General features: G+C 49.4%; 2 protein-coding genes across 3 annotated transcripts in view; both read left to right on the forward strand.

Moving 5' to 3' along the window:
- LOC137444980 (LIM zinc-binding domain-containing Nebulette) overlaps window positions 1-12,750 on the forward strand; it is a 354,339-nt gene that overhangs the window by 238,239 nt on the left and 103,350 nt on the right. The gene's annotated exons all lie outside the window — the stretch shown is intronic.
- LOC137445004 (nebulette-like) overlaps window positions 1-12,750 on the forward strand; it is an 81,478-nt gene that overhangs the window by 60,899 nt on the left and 7,829 nt on the right. The window contains exons 9-10 of the mRNA XM_068146407.1: window positions 1,606-1,710; window positions 6,542-6,652. Of these exons, the coding sequence (XP_068002508.1) occupies window positions 1,606-1,710; window positions 6,542-6,652 (216 nt within the window). The remainder of the gene's footprint in view (window positions 1-1,605; window positions 1,711-6,541; window positions 6,653-12,750) is intronic.

Here is a 12,750-nt window from a genome sequence, read left to right on the forward strand (position 1 = left end):
AGTCTAGAGTGCAGAAATGCAAGCTGCTGTCGTGCAGAACGTGAAGATGAGGTTAGAGGATGGGCAGTGGATAAGGACCAGGAAGGCTTAATACTAAATAATTCAATTGGCATTGAACTAAACTATTCCATGTACAAAGAAAGGAATTTCACTAAAACATGTAAGGCTATCCATACAAGTGTCTCTCTTTAGGGCTTATTTAGGCCATCTCATCAGGATTCACCATAATTCTGTCTGCATTTCTTACATAATTAAAGTCTTCACACATTCACCATGGCCATGATTTTGTCCTTCTTGCAGTCTCACTACTTCCAAAGAATCACAGAATCACAGAATGGTCACATAGAATGGTCACATAGAGTCACAGCATGAAGACAGGCTGAGGGAGTTAGGGCTGTTCAGTCTGGAGAAGGAAGGCTCTGAGGAGACCTTCTTGTGGCCTTCCAGTATCTGCAGGGGGCTACAAGAAAGCTGGGGAGGGACTTTTGAGGGTGTCAGGAAGTGATGGGACTGGGGGGGATGGAGCAGAACTAGAAGTGGGGAGATTGAGATTGGATGTTAGGAAGAAGTTGTTCCCCATGAGGGTGGTGAGAGACTGACAGAGGTTGCCCAGGAAGGTGGTGGAAGCCTCATGCCTGGAGGTTTTTGCATCCAGGCTGGATGTGGCTGTGAGCAATCTGCTGTAGTGTGAGGTGTTCCTGCCTGTGGCAGGGAGGGTGGTACTGGCTGATTCTTGATGTCCCTTCCAATCCTAACAATTCTATGATTCTATGGTCTGGGTTGGAAGTGACCTCCAAAGGCCGTGTAGTCCAACCCCCTTGCCAGTAAGACTAGATCAGGTTGCCCAGAGCCCTTTCAAGCTTCACCTTGCATATCTCCAGGGATGGGGCCTCGACCACCTCCCTGGGCAACCTGTTCCAGCGTTCCTCTACCCTCATGGCAAAGAGCTCATCAGCAGTTGTGTGATTATAATAGCTGCCTGCATTGCTTGCCCTGTGGTAGGTAAAAGGTTGGAGGTTTAAAAAAAGCAATCAGGTGCATAGCCATGATTGAAGTGGCTCTGTCGAAAAGGGGTTTGGTCTTATGGAAATCCTTTCATTACTTGCATGTCATGACTCTTGGGCTGCTTTTAGGCAGTGGCCTTCTGAATTTATTCATGCAACTCTTGGCTTCCTAAAGGAGCATTTGATTGTGTCACACAGATCCTGTCCTTGCTAGGGGGGTGTGTGTTAGAAGTTGGTTTAACAATCTCATCTTTGAGATCAAGGAGATCAGTTACTCGATTTGCCTTTCTCTTCTTTGATGCTAGGACATCTAGAGCAGTGGTGAAAATGTGAGGGTAGGTGTAGAGAAAAATCATGTCATTTTCATCTTTATTATTAAAGAGTTCTGTGACTTTTCCATAGCCCTGGTACTGTGTGTGAGGACGAGGTGTTCCCTTGTAGAGCTTGATTTGATCCAGCCTGAAGTGTTTGCAGGCCACCCAGCACAGCATCTATAAATGAAATGAAACCCCCCAAAAAAAGCCATTGCTTATTTTGCTGCTCTTTTAAAAAGGACAATTAAACATTTGCCTCCCTTTTCTCTTCCCTCTCCTCTTTGTAGATACCTTATAAGGAAGAGTTTAAGAAATCTAAAGGCAAGTGCATCTCTGTGCCTGACACCCCGCAGCTAAAACATGTGAAAAGTCTCGGAGCTTTTCTTTCTGAGGTAAGACCTTAAAGGGCTGAAGGATTCTCTGTGCTTCTTATCCATGCCACAGTCCCACACAGTTGAATGTGATGGGATTCAGAAGGAGAAGGATGGAGTATTTCAACTAGCAGCTCTGTTTAAAGCTGGAGTGAGTAATTCGTCATTGGAATGTGCTGCCCAGGGAGGTGGTGGAGTCACCATCCCTGGAGGTGTTCAAGAGGGGATTGGAGGTGGCCCTTGGTGCCATGGTCTAGTCATGAGGTCTGTGGTGAGAGGTTGGACTCGATGATCTTTGAGGTCTCTTCCAACCTTGGTGATACTGTGATACTGTGACTTAGCTGGGATTGTTTAGCCTGGAGAAGAGGAGGCTCAGGGGAGACCTCATTGGTGTCTACAACTACCTGAAGGGAGGTTGTAGCCAGGAGGGGGTTGGTCTCTTCTGCCAGGCAACCAGCACCAGAACAAGAGGACACAGTCTCAAGCTGCACCAGGGGAAGTTTAGGCTGGAGGTGAGGAGAAAGTTCTTCCCAGAGAGAGTTGTTAGCCATTGGAATGTGCTGCCCAGGGACGTGGTGGAGTCCCCATCCCTGGAGGTGTTCAAGAGGGGATTGGATGTGGCACTTGGTGCCATGGTCTAGTCATGAGGTCTGTGGTGACAAGTTGGACTCAATAATCTTTGAGGTCTCTTCCAACCTTGGTGATACTGTGATACTGTGAAGTGTTGTAATTAGTGCACACTGTATATGTGAGTTGCAATCATTTGGAGTTAAGCTGTGTCTTTATTTTAGGAATGGCTCTGAGGCAGTTCCAGGTATCTCAGCTATATGGATGGACAAAATGAGGAATAGAAAAAGGACTACAGAATCACAGAACGTCAGGGATTGGAAGGGACCTCAAAAGATCGTCCAGCCTGATGCCCCTGTGCCAGAGCAGGAGCACCTAGAGCAGGTCACACAGGAGCACATCCAGGCAGGTTTTGAATATCTCCAGAGAAGGAGACTCCACAACTCACCCTGGGCAGCCTGTGCCAGGCCTCTGTCGCCCTCACCAGGAACAAATTTTTCATCATGTGTTCCCATGGAATTTCCTATGCCTCAGCCTCCAGCCATTGCCCCTTGTCCTGTCTTTCAGTGTCACTGAGATTATTTGGGGTAAGCTTCCCAGGGAGAGGGTGGAAGCCCCACAGAATCACAGAATGCATCAGGTTGAAAAGGACCCTTGAGGGTCATCTTCTCCACCCCACCTACAGTCAGCAGGGACATCAGGTTGCTCAGGGCCCCATCAAGTTTGACCTTAAATGTCTCTTCCTCCTGATGTCCAACCTAAATCTCCCTTGCTCCAGTTTCAAACTGTTTCCCCTTGCTCTATCCCCAAAGGCCTTTCTAAGCAGTCCTTCCCCAGACATCCTGTAGGTCCCCTTCAGATATTGGAATGCAGCTCTACGGTCTCCCCAGCACCTTCTCATCTCCAGGCTGAAAAGCCCCAACTCCCTCACCCTGTCGTCATAGGAGAGGTGCTCCAGCCCTCTGCTCATCCTTGTGACCCTCCTTTGGACACCTTCCAGCACCTCCAGATCCTTCCTGTAATAGAGGCTCCAGAACTGGACAGAGTGCTCCAGGTGGGGTCTCACCAGAGAGGAGCAGAGGAGGAGAATCACCTCCCTTGGATTCAGTGTGAATCTTTGCATGAACTGCTCTTTGTGAGGGTGGATTGTTGGTGTACATCTGCACAGGCTATGTGCACAGTGCTTTTATGGGGCTTGCAATCTGGGCCTAAGATGACCTTGGGAGAGCAGCTTGTGCCCTTGTGACCACGAGACTGGGTGCTTGTCCTTTTCTGTTCTCATAAGAGAGGTTCTCCAGCCCTCTGATCGTCTCTGTGGCCTCCTCTGGGCCCTTTCCAACAGCCTGATGTCCTTCTTGTGCTTTGAGCACCAGAACTAGACACAGTACTCCAGGTGGGGGTTTCTGAGAGCAGAGCAGAGAGGCAGAACCACCTCCCTGTCCTGCTGCTCTCACTGTGTTGGATACAGCCTAGTACATGGCTATACAGAGTGAGTGTTTATTAAATCCCTCTGATTCCAAAGAAAAGCTGCTAGTTATTAGTCAAAGATTTAGAGATACAAAGATAATTCAATCTGTAGCCCCCTGTGTTGTGTGTTATCACTCTGCTGAGAGCTCTGCTTGCTTACTGCAGCATTACCTTGTGCCAGGGGTGTGATGGATGGGTTATATTGCAAATTACTGACCTCTAGTGTCCCATAACCTGTTCTTGCAAAACTTGAGCACTGGAATTCTTAACAGCATGCCTGTGCCAGTGAAAAAGAGCCCTCTGTTTAGGGAAACAGCACCAAATGCTGCAGCAAATCACTGATACATATCTACCAACAGATCCGTGCTGAGCACTGGTCTCTAATGAGCAGCTGCACAGTAAATTAATGCCATTAGACAGCAGCATTTCAAATCTCTTTGATATTTACAAGTACTTCCACAGCAATACTTGATATTACTGCTTTATGGATTTGGAAAAACCCAAACCAAAACAACCTACAAGCTCTCCATGGGACAGCAATGTGCCCTGGGGGCCAAGAAGGCCAATGGGATCCTGGGCTGCATTCAGAGGAGTGTGTCCAGCAGAACCAGGGAGGTTCTCCTCCCCCTCTGCTCTGCCCTGCTGAGACCTCACCTGGAATATTGCATCCAGTTCTGGGCTCCCCAGTTCAGGAGGGACAGGGATCTGCTGGAGAGAGTCCAAGGGAGGACTACAAGGATGCTGAAGGGACTGCAGCACTGCCTGGGGAGGAGAGGCTGAGAGCCCTGGAGAGAAGACTGAGAGAGGATCTAAAAAATGTTTATAAATATCTGAGACCTGGGGTCAGGAAGGAAGGGCCAGGGACAGCCTCTGCTCACTTGTGCCCTGGGATAGGACAAGAGGCAATGGATGGAAACTCCAGCACAGGAGGTTCCACCTCAACATGAGGAAGAACTTCTTGACTGTGAGGGTCCCAGAGGCCTGGAGCAGGCTGCCCAGAGAGGTTGTGGAGTCTCCTTCTCTGGAGCCTTTGCAGCCCTGTCTGGATGTGTTCCTGTGTGACCTGTGCTGGATTCTCTGCTCCTGCTCTGGCAGGGGGGTTGGACTGGAAGATCTCCAGAGGTCCCTTCCAGCCCCTAACATCCTGTGAGCAAAAACCTGTCATATTTTGAGCTATGATTCTGGCTTGTCTCATAAACCCCTTTGATGAGGAATTGAACACTGGAGAAAGCAGGGAATTAGTAATAAGCAATTTAAAAATGAGTTTGTAATATGAAAAGATGAAGTAGAAATGATGGCAGACATGCTAATGTCAATGTTCCTCTCCTCTTCCACTTACTCTTAATTGCCTCTAATTGTTACTGATTTATTCTCGTTGCTCTCATTGTGCAAATTTCGGGGAAACATAAAGGAAAAGACAATTTGGGGTTTGGAAATGATTTAGAAAGGTCAGAGAACTAACTGCCTCACTTGCCTCATTGGATTCTTTCCCTGAAATTACTGAATTGAATTAGAAGATAGTTTGTGAATGAGGCACATAGAATAGAATAGAATAGAATAGAATAGAATAGAATAGAATAGAATAGAATAGACCAGACCAGGTTGGAAGAGACCTTCAAGATCATCGTGTCCAACCTATCATCCAACACCACCTAATCAACTATCCCATGGCACCAAGCACCCCATCAAGTCTCCTCCTGAACACCTCCAGTGATGGTGACTCCACCACCTCCCCAGGCAGCACATTCCAATGGGCAATCACTCTCTCTGTGTAAAACTTCTTCCTAACATCCAACCTAAACTTCCCCTGGTGCAGCTTGAGACTGTGTCCTCTTGTTCTGGTGCTGGCTGCCTGGGAGAAGAGACCAACCTCTGCCTGTCCACAACCTCCTTTAAGGTAGTTGTAGAGAGCAATAAGGTCACCCCTGAGTCTCCCCTTCTCCAGGCTAAGCAACCCCAGCTCCCTCAGCCTCTCCTCACAGGGCTGTGTTCCAAACCCCTCACCACCTTTGTTGCCCTTCTCTGGACACCTTCCAGCAAGTCAACCTCCTTCCTAAACTGAGGGGCCCAGAACTGGACACAGGACTCAAGGTGTGGCCTAACCAGTGCAGTGTACAGGGGCACAATGACCTCCCTGCTCCTGCTGGCCACACTCTTCCTGATGCAGGCCAGCATGCCACTGGCCCTCCTGGCCACCTGGGCACACTGCAGGCTCATGTTCAGCCTGCCATCAACCAGCACCCCCAGGTCCCTCTCTGCCTGGCTGCTCTCAGCCACTCTGACTCCAGCCTGTAGCACTGCCTGGGGTTGCTGTGGCCAATGTGCAGCACCTGGCACTTGGATGTGTTCAATCTCCTGCCCTTGGACTCTGCCCATCTGTCCAGCCTGTCGAGGTCCCTCTGCAGAGCCTCTCTACCCTCCAGCAGATCAACTCCTGCCCCCAGCTTGGTGTCATCTGCAGATTTACTGATGATGGACTCAATGCCCTCATCCAGATCATCAATAAAGATGTTAAAGAGCACAGGGCCCAGCACTGATCCTTGGGGCACACCACTGGTGCCTGGCTGCCAGCTGGCTGTGGCACCATTCACCACCACTCTCTGGGCTCAGCCTCCAGCCAGTTCCTAACCCCACACAGTGTGCTCCCATCCACCTAAACTGCTTCAAAGGCTTTTTGATTTGAAAGTTTATGACAAGATTAGATTGTTTTGCAGCTCTAATGGTCCAGGCCATGTTGTTTAATAGCAAAAAGAGCCCAGGTAGCACGATGACTGTGTCTGCATTTGTGCCTTGTGTGTCACCTTTTTCTCCCCTGTAGGTGAAGTACAAAGGAGCTGCTAAGAAAGACCTCTCCAACTCTCTTTATCAGCAGATGCCAGCCACAATTGACAGTGTATTTGCAAAAGGATTAACACAACTTCAGAGCAAGGTAAAATGTTACAGTCACAGCGAGTTTTTAGCTCAACTTTGTGACAGAATGTGACCAACTTGAACAAGATGTTTGAAAAGCTGCTGGATTGCCTGCCTGATTTACTTGGCTGAGTTTGTCATCCAGAGTTTATCACCATAGCTGCTTCAAGAGCTGCTCACTTTGAGAATCTTGACAATTGTGCTTGCAGTGTTTGTTAAATACACATTGCAAGCCTGCCAGTGCATTCATCAGTCCAGGGAAACACATTAGAAATGCAGGAGTGCAAGAAGGAGTCACTGAATCCAGTGACACTGCACTGTGGTTGTAGGACAGACAAATCCTATAGAGCAGCCCCTGCAGTCTGGGTGTGGCAGTGGCTTTATGGAATGGTTGATGCTGAAGGGAAAAACACCCAGCAACTTCAGTGGCTTCTGAAGGCACTTACTGGGAGCAGTGAGCATGTTTCTGATGGTCATGCACTCATAGAGTAGTTTTGGTTGGAAAAGGCCTGTAAGATAATTGAGTCCAACCATCCTCTAACTCTACTGAGACTGGGGCTAAACCATGGCCCTCAGCACCACATGTCTGCCTCCTTGAAACACCTCCAGGGATGGGCATTCCACCACCTCCCTGGGCAGCCTGTGACAGTGCTTGAGATCACTTTCAGTTAAGAAGTTTCTTCTAATGTCCAGCCTAAACCTCCCCTACTGCAACTTGAGAACCTTTCCTCTTGTTCTGTCACTTGTTATTAGGGGGAAGAAACCAACACCCACCTGGCTCCAACCTCCTGTCAGTGAGCTGTAGAGAGCCAGGTTTTCCTTTAGCCTCCTTTTCTCCCTGTTTAACAACCCCAATTCCCTCAGCTGCTCCTCACCAGCCCTGTTCTCCAGACCCTTCCCCAGCTTTGTTGCCCTTCTCTGGACCCACTCCAGGACCTCAATGTCCTTCTGGGAGTGTGTGCACCAAAACTGAACTCAGTACTCAAGATGTGCTCACCAGTACAGGGGAACAATCACTTCCCTGGTCCTGCTGATCACAGTATCACTAAGGTTGGAAGAGATCTCAAAGATCATCGAGTCCAACCTGTCACCACAGACCTCATGACTAAACCATGGCACCAAGTGCCACATCCAATCCTCTTGAACACATCCAGGGATGATGATTCCACCACCTCCCTGGGCAGCACATTCCCATGATTAATGACTCAGTGAAGAACTTTCTCCTCACCTCCAGCCTAAACTTCCCCTGGCACAGCTTGAGACTGTGTCCTCTTTTTCTGGTGCTGCTTGCCTGGGAGAAGAGACCAACTCCTTCCTGGCTACAACCACCTTTCAGGTAGTTGTAGAGAGCAATGAGGTCACCCCTGAGCCTCCTCTTCTCACTGTTCCTGACCCAGGCCAGGATGCTGTTGGCCGTCTTGGCCACCTGGGCAGACAGCGGCTCGTGGTCAGCTGCTGTTGATCAGCACCTCAAGGCCTTTCTCTGGGCAGGTGTTCAGCCACTCTGCCTTAAGCCTGAAACATTTATAGTGGTTTTGTGACCCCATAGTGGAAGGGAAGCACTTGGCCTTCTGGAATCTCATACCATTAGCCTCAGCCCTCCAATCCAGCCTGTGCAGGTCCGTCTGTGGAGCCTCCCTACCCTCAAGCAGATCAGCACTGTCTTCCAGCTTAGTGTCACCTGCAAACTGCTTGAGGGAGCACTCAGTCTCCTCATCCAGATCATCAAAACAGATATTAAAGAGCAGTGGGCTACACAGTACCACTCACAACACATTTGGTAGGTTTACTGAACATAGCCTAAACCACGTGAACAGGCAGTACAACAGCAAAGTACAGCCCAGCTGCCTCCAGGGGCTTAAGAATGTAATATTCTTAATGCAGGCAGGCAACCCTGCCCTTCATGCAATCAGTGGAATTGTGAGTGTTAAGTAGGAGTAATATGAATGAAGTTGCAAATTGTCATTGCTGCTCATGAGCAGCTTGATGGATGCTCCTGGCTTTCTGGCCACCACACATTGCCACTTTCTCAGATTATTTTTTTTTAGTGGTTGACAGCAGCTGAACAAGAGCCAGCAGTGTGCCCAGGTGGCCAAGAAGGCCAATGGCATCCTGGTCTGTATCAGAAATAGTGTGGCTAGCAGGAGCAGGGAGGTCATTCTGCCTTGTAGTCAGCACTGGTTAGGCCACACCTTGAGTCCTGTGTCCAATTCTGGGCTCCTCAGATTAGGAAAGATGTTGAGATGCTGGAAGGTGTCCAGAGAAGGGCAACAAAGCTGGGGAGGGGTCTGGAGCACAGCCCTGTGAGGAGAGGCTGAGGGAGCTGAGGGTGTTTAGCCTGGAGAAGAGGAGGCTCAGGGGAGACCTTCTTGCTCTCTCCAATTCCCTGAAGGGAGGTTGTAGCCAGGTGGGGGTTGGTCTCTTCTCCCAGGCAACCAGCACCAGAACAAGAGGTCACAGTCTGAAGCTGTACCAGGAGAAATTTAGGCTGGAGGTGAGGAGAAAGTTCTTCCCAGCAAGAGAGATTGGCCATTGGAATGTGCTGCTCAGGGAGGTGGTGGAGTCACCATCCCTGGAGGTGTTCACAAAAGGCTTGGATGTGGCACTTGGAACCATGGCTTAGTTGTCAGGAGGGGTTAGGTATTAGGTAACAGGTTGGACTTGATGATCTCTGAGGTCTTTTCCAACCTGGTTGATTCTGTGGTATTAGCCACCTATAGTTCAGTACACCCAGTCTGTGAAGTGAGCACACTTTGAAATCCCCAGGATGGATTGTGTCTCAGTCTGCATTTTTCTAATGCAGGCTTTATCTTTTTTCTTTTTTTTCACACAAAGGAAAATACTCATAACCAAAACCCCAAAGCACTGTGCTGAACTCTCAGGAGAGCTTGTGAGGAAATGTTTTGATTTAAAACAATGTGCTAATCACAGAATCACAGAACATTAGGGGTTGGAAGGGACCTCAGTAGCTCATCCAGTCCAACCCCGCTTCCAGAGCAGGGGCACCCAGAGCAGGTCACACAGAACACATCCAGGCAGGTTTGAGTGTCTCCAGAGAAGGAGACTTCAGAACCTCTCTGGGCAGCCTGCTCCAGGTTTCCAGCACCCTCACAGTGAAAAAGTTTTCCCTTATGTTCCTATGGAACCTCCTCTGTGCCAGCTTGCCCCCAGTGCCCCTTGTCCTGTCATTGGACATCCCTGAGCAGATCCTGGCTCTTTCCTCCCCACACTGCCCTGGACATCTTTATCCCCAGCAATGAGGGCAGCCCTCAGGCTCTTCTGCTCCAAGCTCCAAGCCCCAGCTCCCTCAGCCTGTCCTCATCAGGGAGATGTTCCACTGCCTGCAGCAGCTTTGTGGTTCTGTGCTGGACTCTCTCAAGCAATTCCCTGAGGTCCTTCTTGGACTGAGGGGCCCTGAACTGGACACAATATTCCAAATGTGGCCTCACCAGGGTAGAGTAGAGAGGCAGGAGAGCCTCTCTCAACCTACTAACCACAGCCCTTCTAATTCACCCCAGGATGCCCTTGGCCTTCTTGGCCACAAAAGCACATTGCTGGCTCATGGGCATCCTTCAGTCCACCAGGTCCCTCTCCTCTGTTCTCCAACAGGTCAGTCCCCAACCTCTACTGGTTCAGGGGCTGCATCAAGGCTACACTGCAGAAATATAGCAATGAAAAGGCAATTTTAGTTTTCAGAGCTTGGAATGGGCCATCTACAGAGTCAAGTGAAAGCAGCACGGTAGCTGAAATGACATTAATGTGACATTTCATTGTGGAGTGAGTGATTGGGGGAATTAGAGTAGAAATAAATTGGGAATTAAACTTGTATAACATTTTGAAACCCTTAGCTTGATTTATAAAACGTTACTGAAGTGGTTTGCCAGAGATCCACTCCTGGATTCCTTCCAAATGAGGACATTCTGCCTGGGTTTAGGCAAATGAGGTTAATTAGCACGGGTGACGTGGCAGAAGAGATAGATAGCTGAGATTGGGAAGGAGACCATTTTTCACCTTTTTAAGGAAAAGACAGAGCATTTTCATTTGGCATTTTGGAAGGCTTCCTTTCCAATCACCCAAGAGTCAAAGAGTAGCAGAGATGCAGATAGGCTGAGTTCCATTTCGGCAGCAACTTTGCCGTCCCCATAGGAATAGATGCATTATAAATCATAATCTGCCATAAAACTTGAAGATAGGCTGACACATTTTTCCAGCTCCTGGTTACTGCTGCAGTGGACCTAAATTTAATGCTACTTGGAGAGAGATCCCAGGGGATTTTCTGGTGGAAAAATCTTCTCTACAGCATTCAAATCTAATCCATATTGTGCCTATCGCTGCGGTGCCTAAGTAGCTAATAGAAGGATTTCAGGTTTCAACTGGGTCAGGATGTGGCAGAGGGGATTTCTGCTGCATCTCTCCAGCTGGGGCTGGGAATTTACAGGTCATCACTTCAGCAAGCAGAGAGCATGAGTGTTCCATAGTGGGGAGAGGCCATCATGCCAGCCCTGCTGCAGAAAGGCTGTCAGAAAGACAACACTGCAGCCCGCTTGCTGGTCATAGTGGGCTGATTTTAAACAGGTGCTGCTTTCCTGAGAGGTGGAAAAAGAGGAGTAGGAGTTCTCCTCATCCACCTCAGAACAAATTTACACTTTTGACTCCCTTTTCATGCTTCTTGGATGCAATGCTGAGCTTAAATGCTTCTGTAGGTGGATGAAGCAGGTGCTTTTTCACTCTGTGCTGCCACGTTCTTGGCAGGATCTGCAGCCTCATCTGCCGAGCAGGTGTGTGGGGACTATGGGAAGAAAAGAGCCACAGGCTCTCTTTGCTGCTTGCTGGCACGGTCCTGCCAAGGCTGGTGTGCCTCTGCTGAGTGATCTCCTCATACAGAAATGTCCTCAGCAAATGGTCTCTCCCATGATTTGATATTTGGTCCTGAAATGGTGCTGCTGTCCTGCTGCTGCCCAGCAGCTGCATTTTCAGCCTGGAGAGGGTACAAAAAAGGGCTACAAAGATGCAGGGGGGAGTGAAACATCTCTCTTATGAGGAAAGACTGAGACAGTTTGGGTTTTTCTTTTTAAGTCTGGAAAAGAGAAGACTGTGGGGGGAGGATCTCATCAGTGCTTACAAATATTTGAAAGGTGTGTGTCAGCAGAACAGGATCGGTATTTTGCAGTGGTGCCCAGTGGCAGGACAAGGGGTATCAGGCACAAATTTAAACATAAGAACTTCCATCTAAACATGAAGAGTAACTTCTCTACTGTGAGGATGCCAGTGCACTGGAGCAGGCTGCCCAGAGAGGTTGTGGAGTCTCCATCTCTGGAGGCATTCCAAACCATTCTGGATGTGTTCTTGTGTGACCTTCTCTAGGTGATCCTGCTTAGACAGGGGGGGTTGACTTGATCTCCAGAGGCCCACTTCAACCCCTACCATTCTGTGAGGCTGTAATGCCAGCACTGACAGGTTCTTGTCTTACTGGAGAATTATAGTTTCATAGTTTCATTCAGGGTTGGAAGGGACCACAAGGATCATCTAGTTCCAACCCCCCTGCCATGGGCAGGGACACCCCACACTAGATCAGCCTGGCCACAGCCTCAGCCAGCCTGCTCTTAAACACCCCCAGGGACAGGGCCCCAACCACCTCCCTGGACAACCCATTCCAGGGCTTCACCACTCTCATGGGGAAGAACTTCCTCCTCACATCTAGCCTGAATCTCCCCACCTCCAGCTTCATTCCATTCCCCCTAGTCCTATCACTCCCTGAGATCCTGAGCAGTCCCTCCCCAGCCTTCTTGTAGCCCCCTTCAGATACTGGAAGGCCACAATGAGGTCACCTGGGAGCCTTCTCTTCTCCAGACTGAACAGCCCCAACTCCTTCAGTCTGTCCTCACAGGAGAGGTGCTCCAGCCCTCTGATCATCCTCCTGGCCCTTCTCTGGACACCTTCCAGCACCTCCAGATCCCTCTTGTCATAGGGGCTCCAGAACTGGATGCAGTACTCCAGGTGGGGTCTCACCAGGGCTGAGTAGAGGGGGAGGATCACCTCCCTTGCCCTGCTGGCCACACTTCTCCTGATGCAGCCCAGGATCTGATTGGCTTTGCGGGCTGCAAGAGCACATTGAGA

Source organism: Melanerpes formicivorus, unplaced genomic scaffold (assembly GCF_026170545.1).
Source record: "Melanerpes formicivorus ecotype bairdi unplaced genomic scaffold, bMelFor1.0.p_v2 SCAF_13, whole genome shotgun sequence".
NCBI lineage: Eukaryota > Metazoa > Chordata > Aves > Piciformes > Picidae > Melanerpes > Melanerpes formicivorus.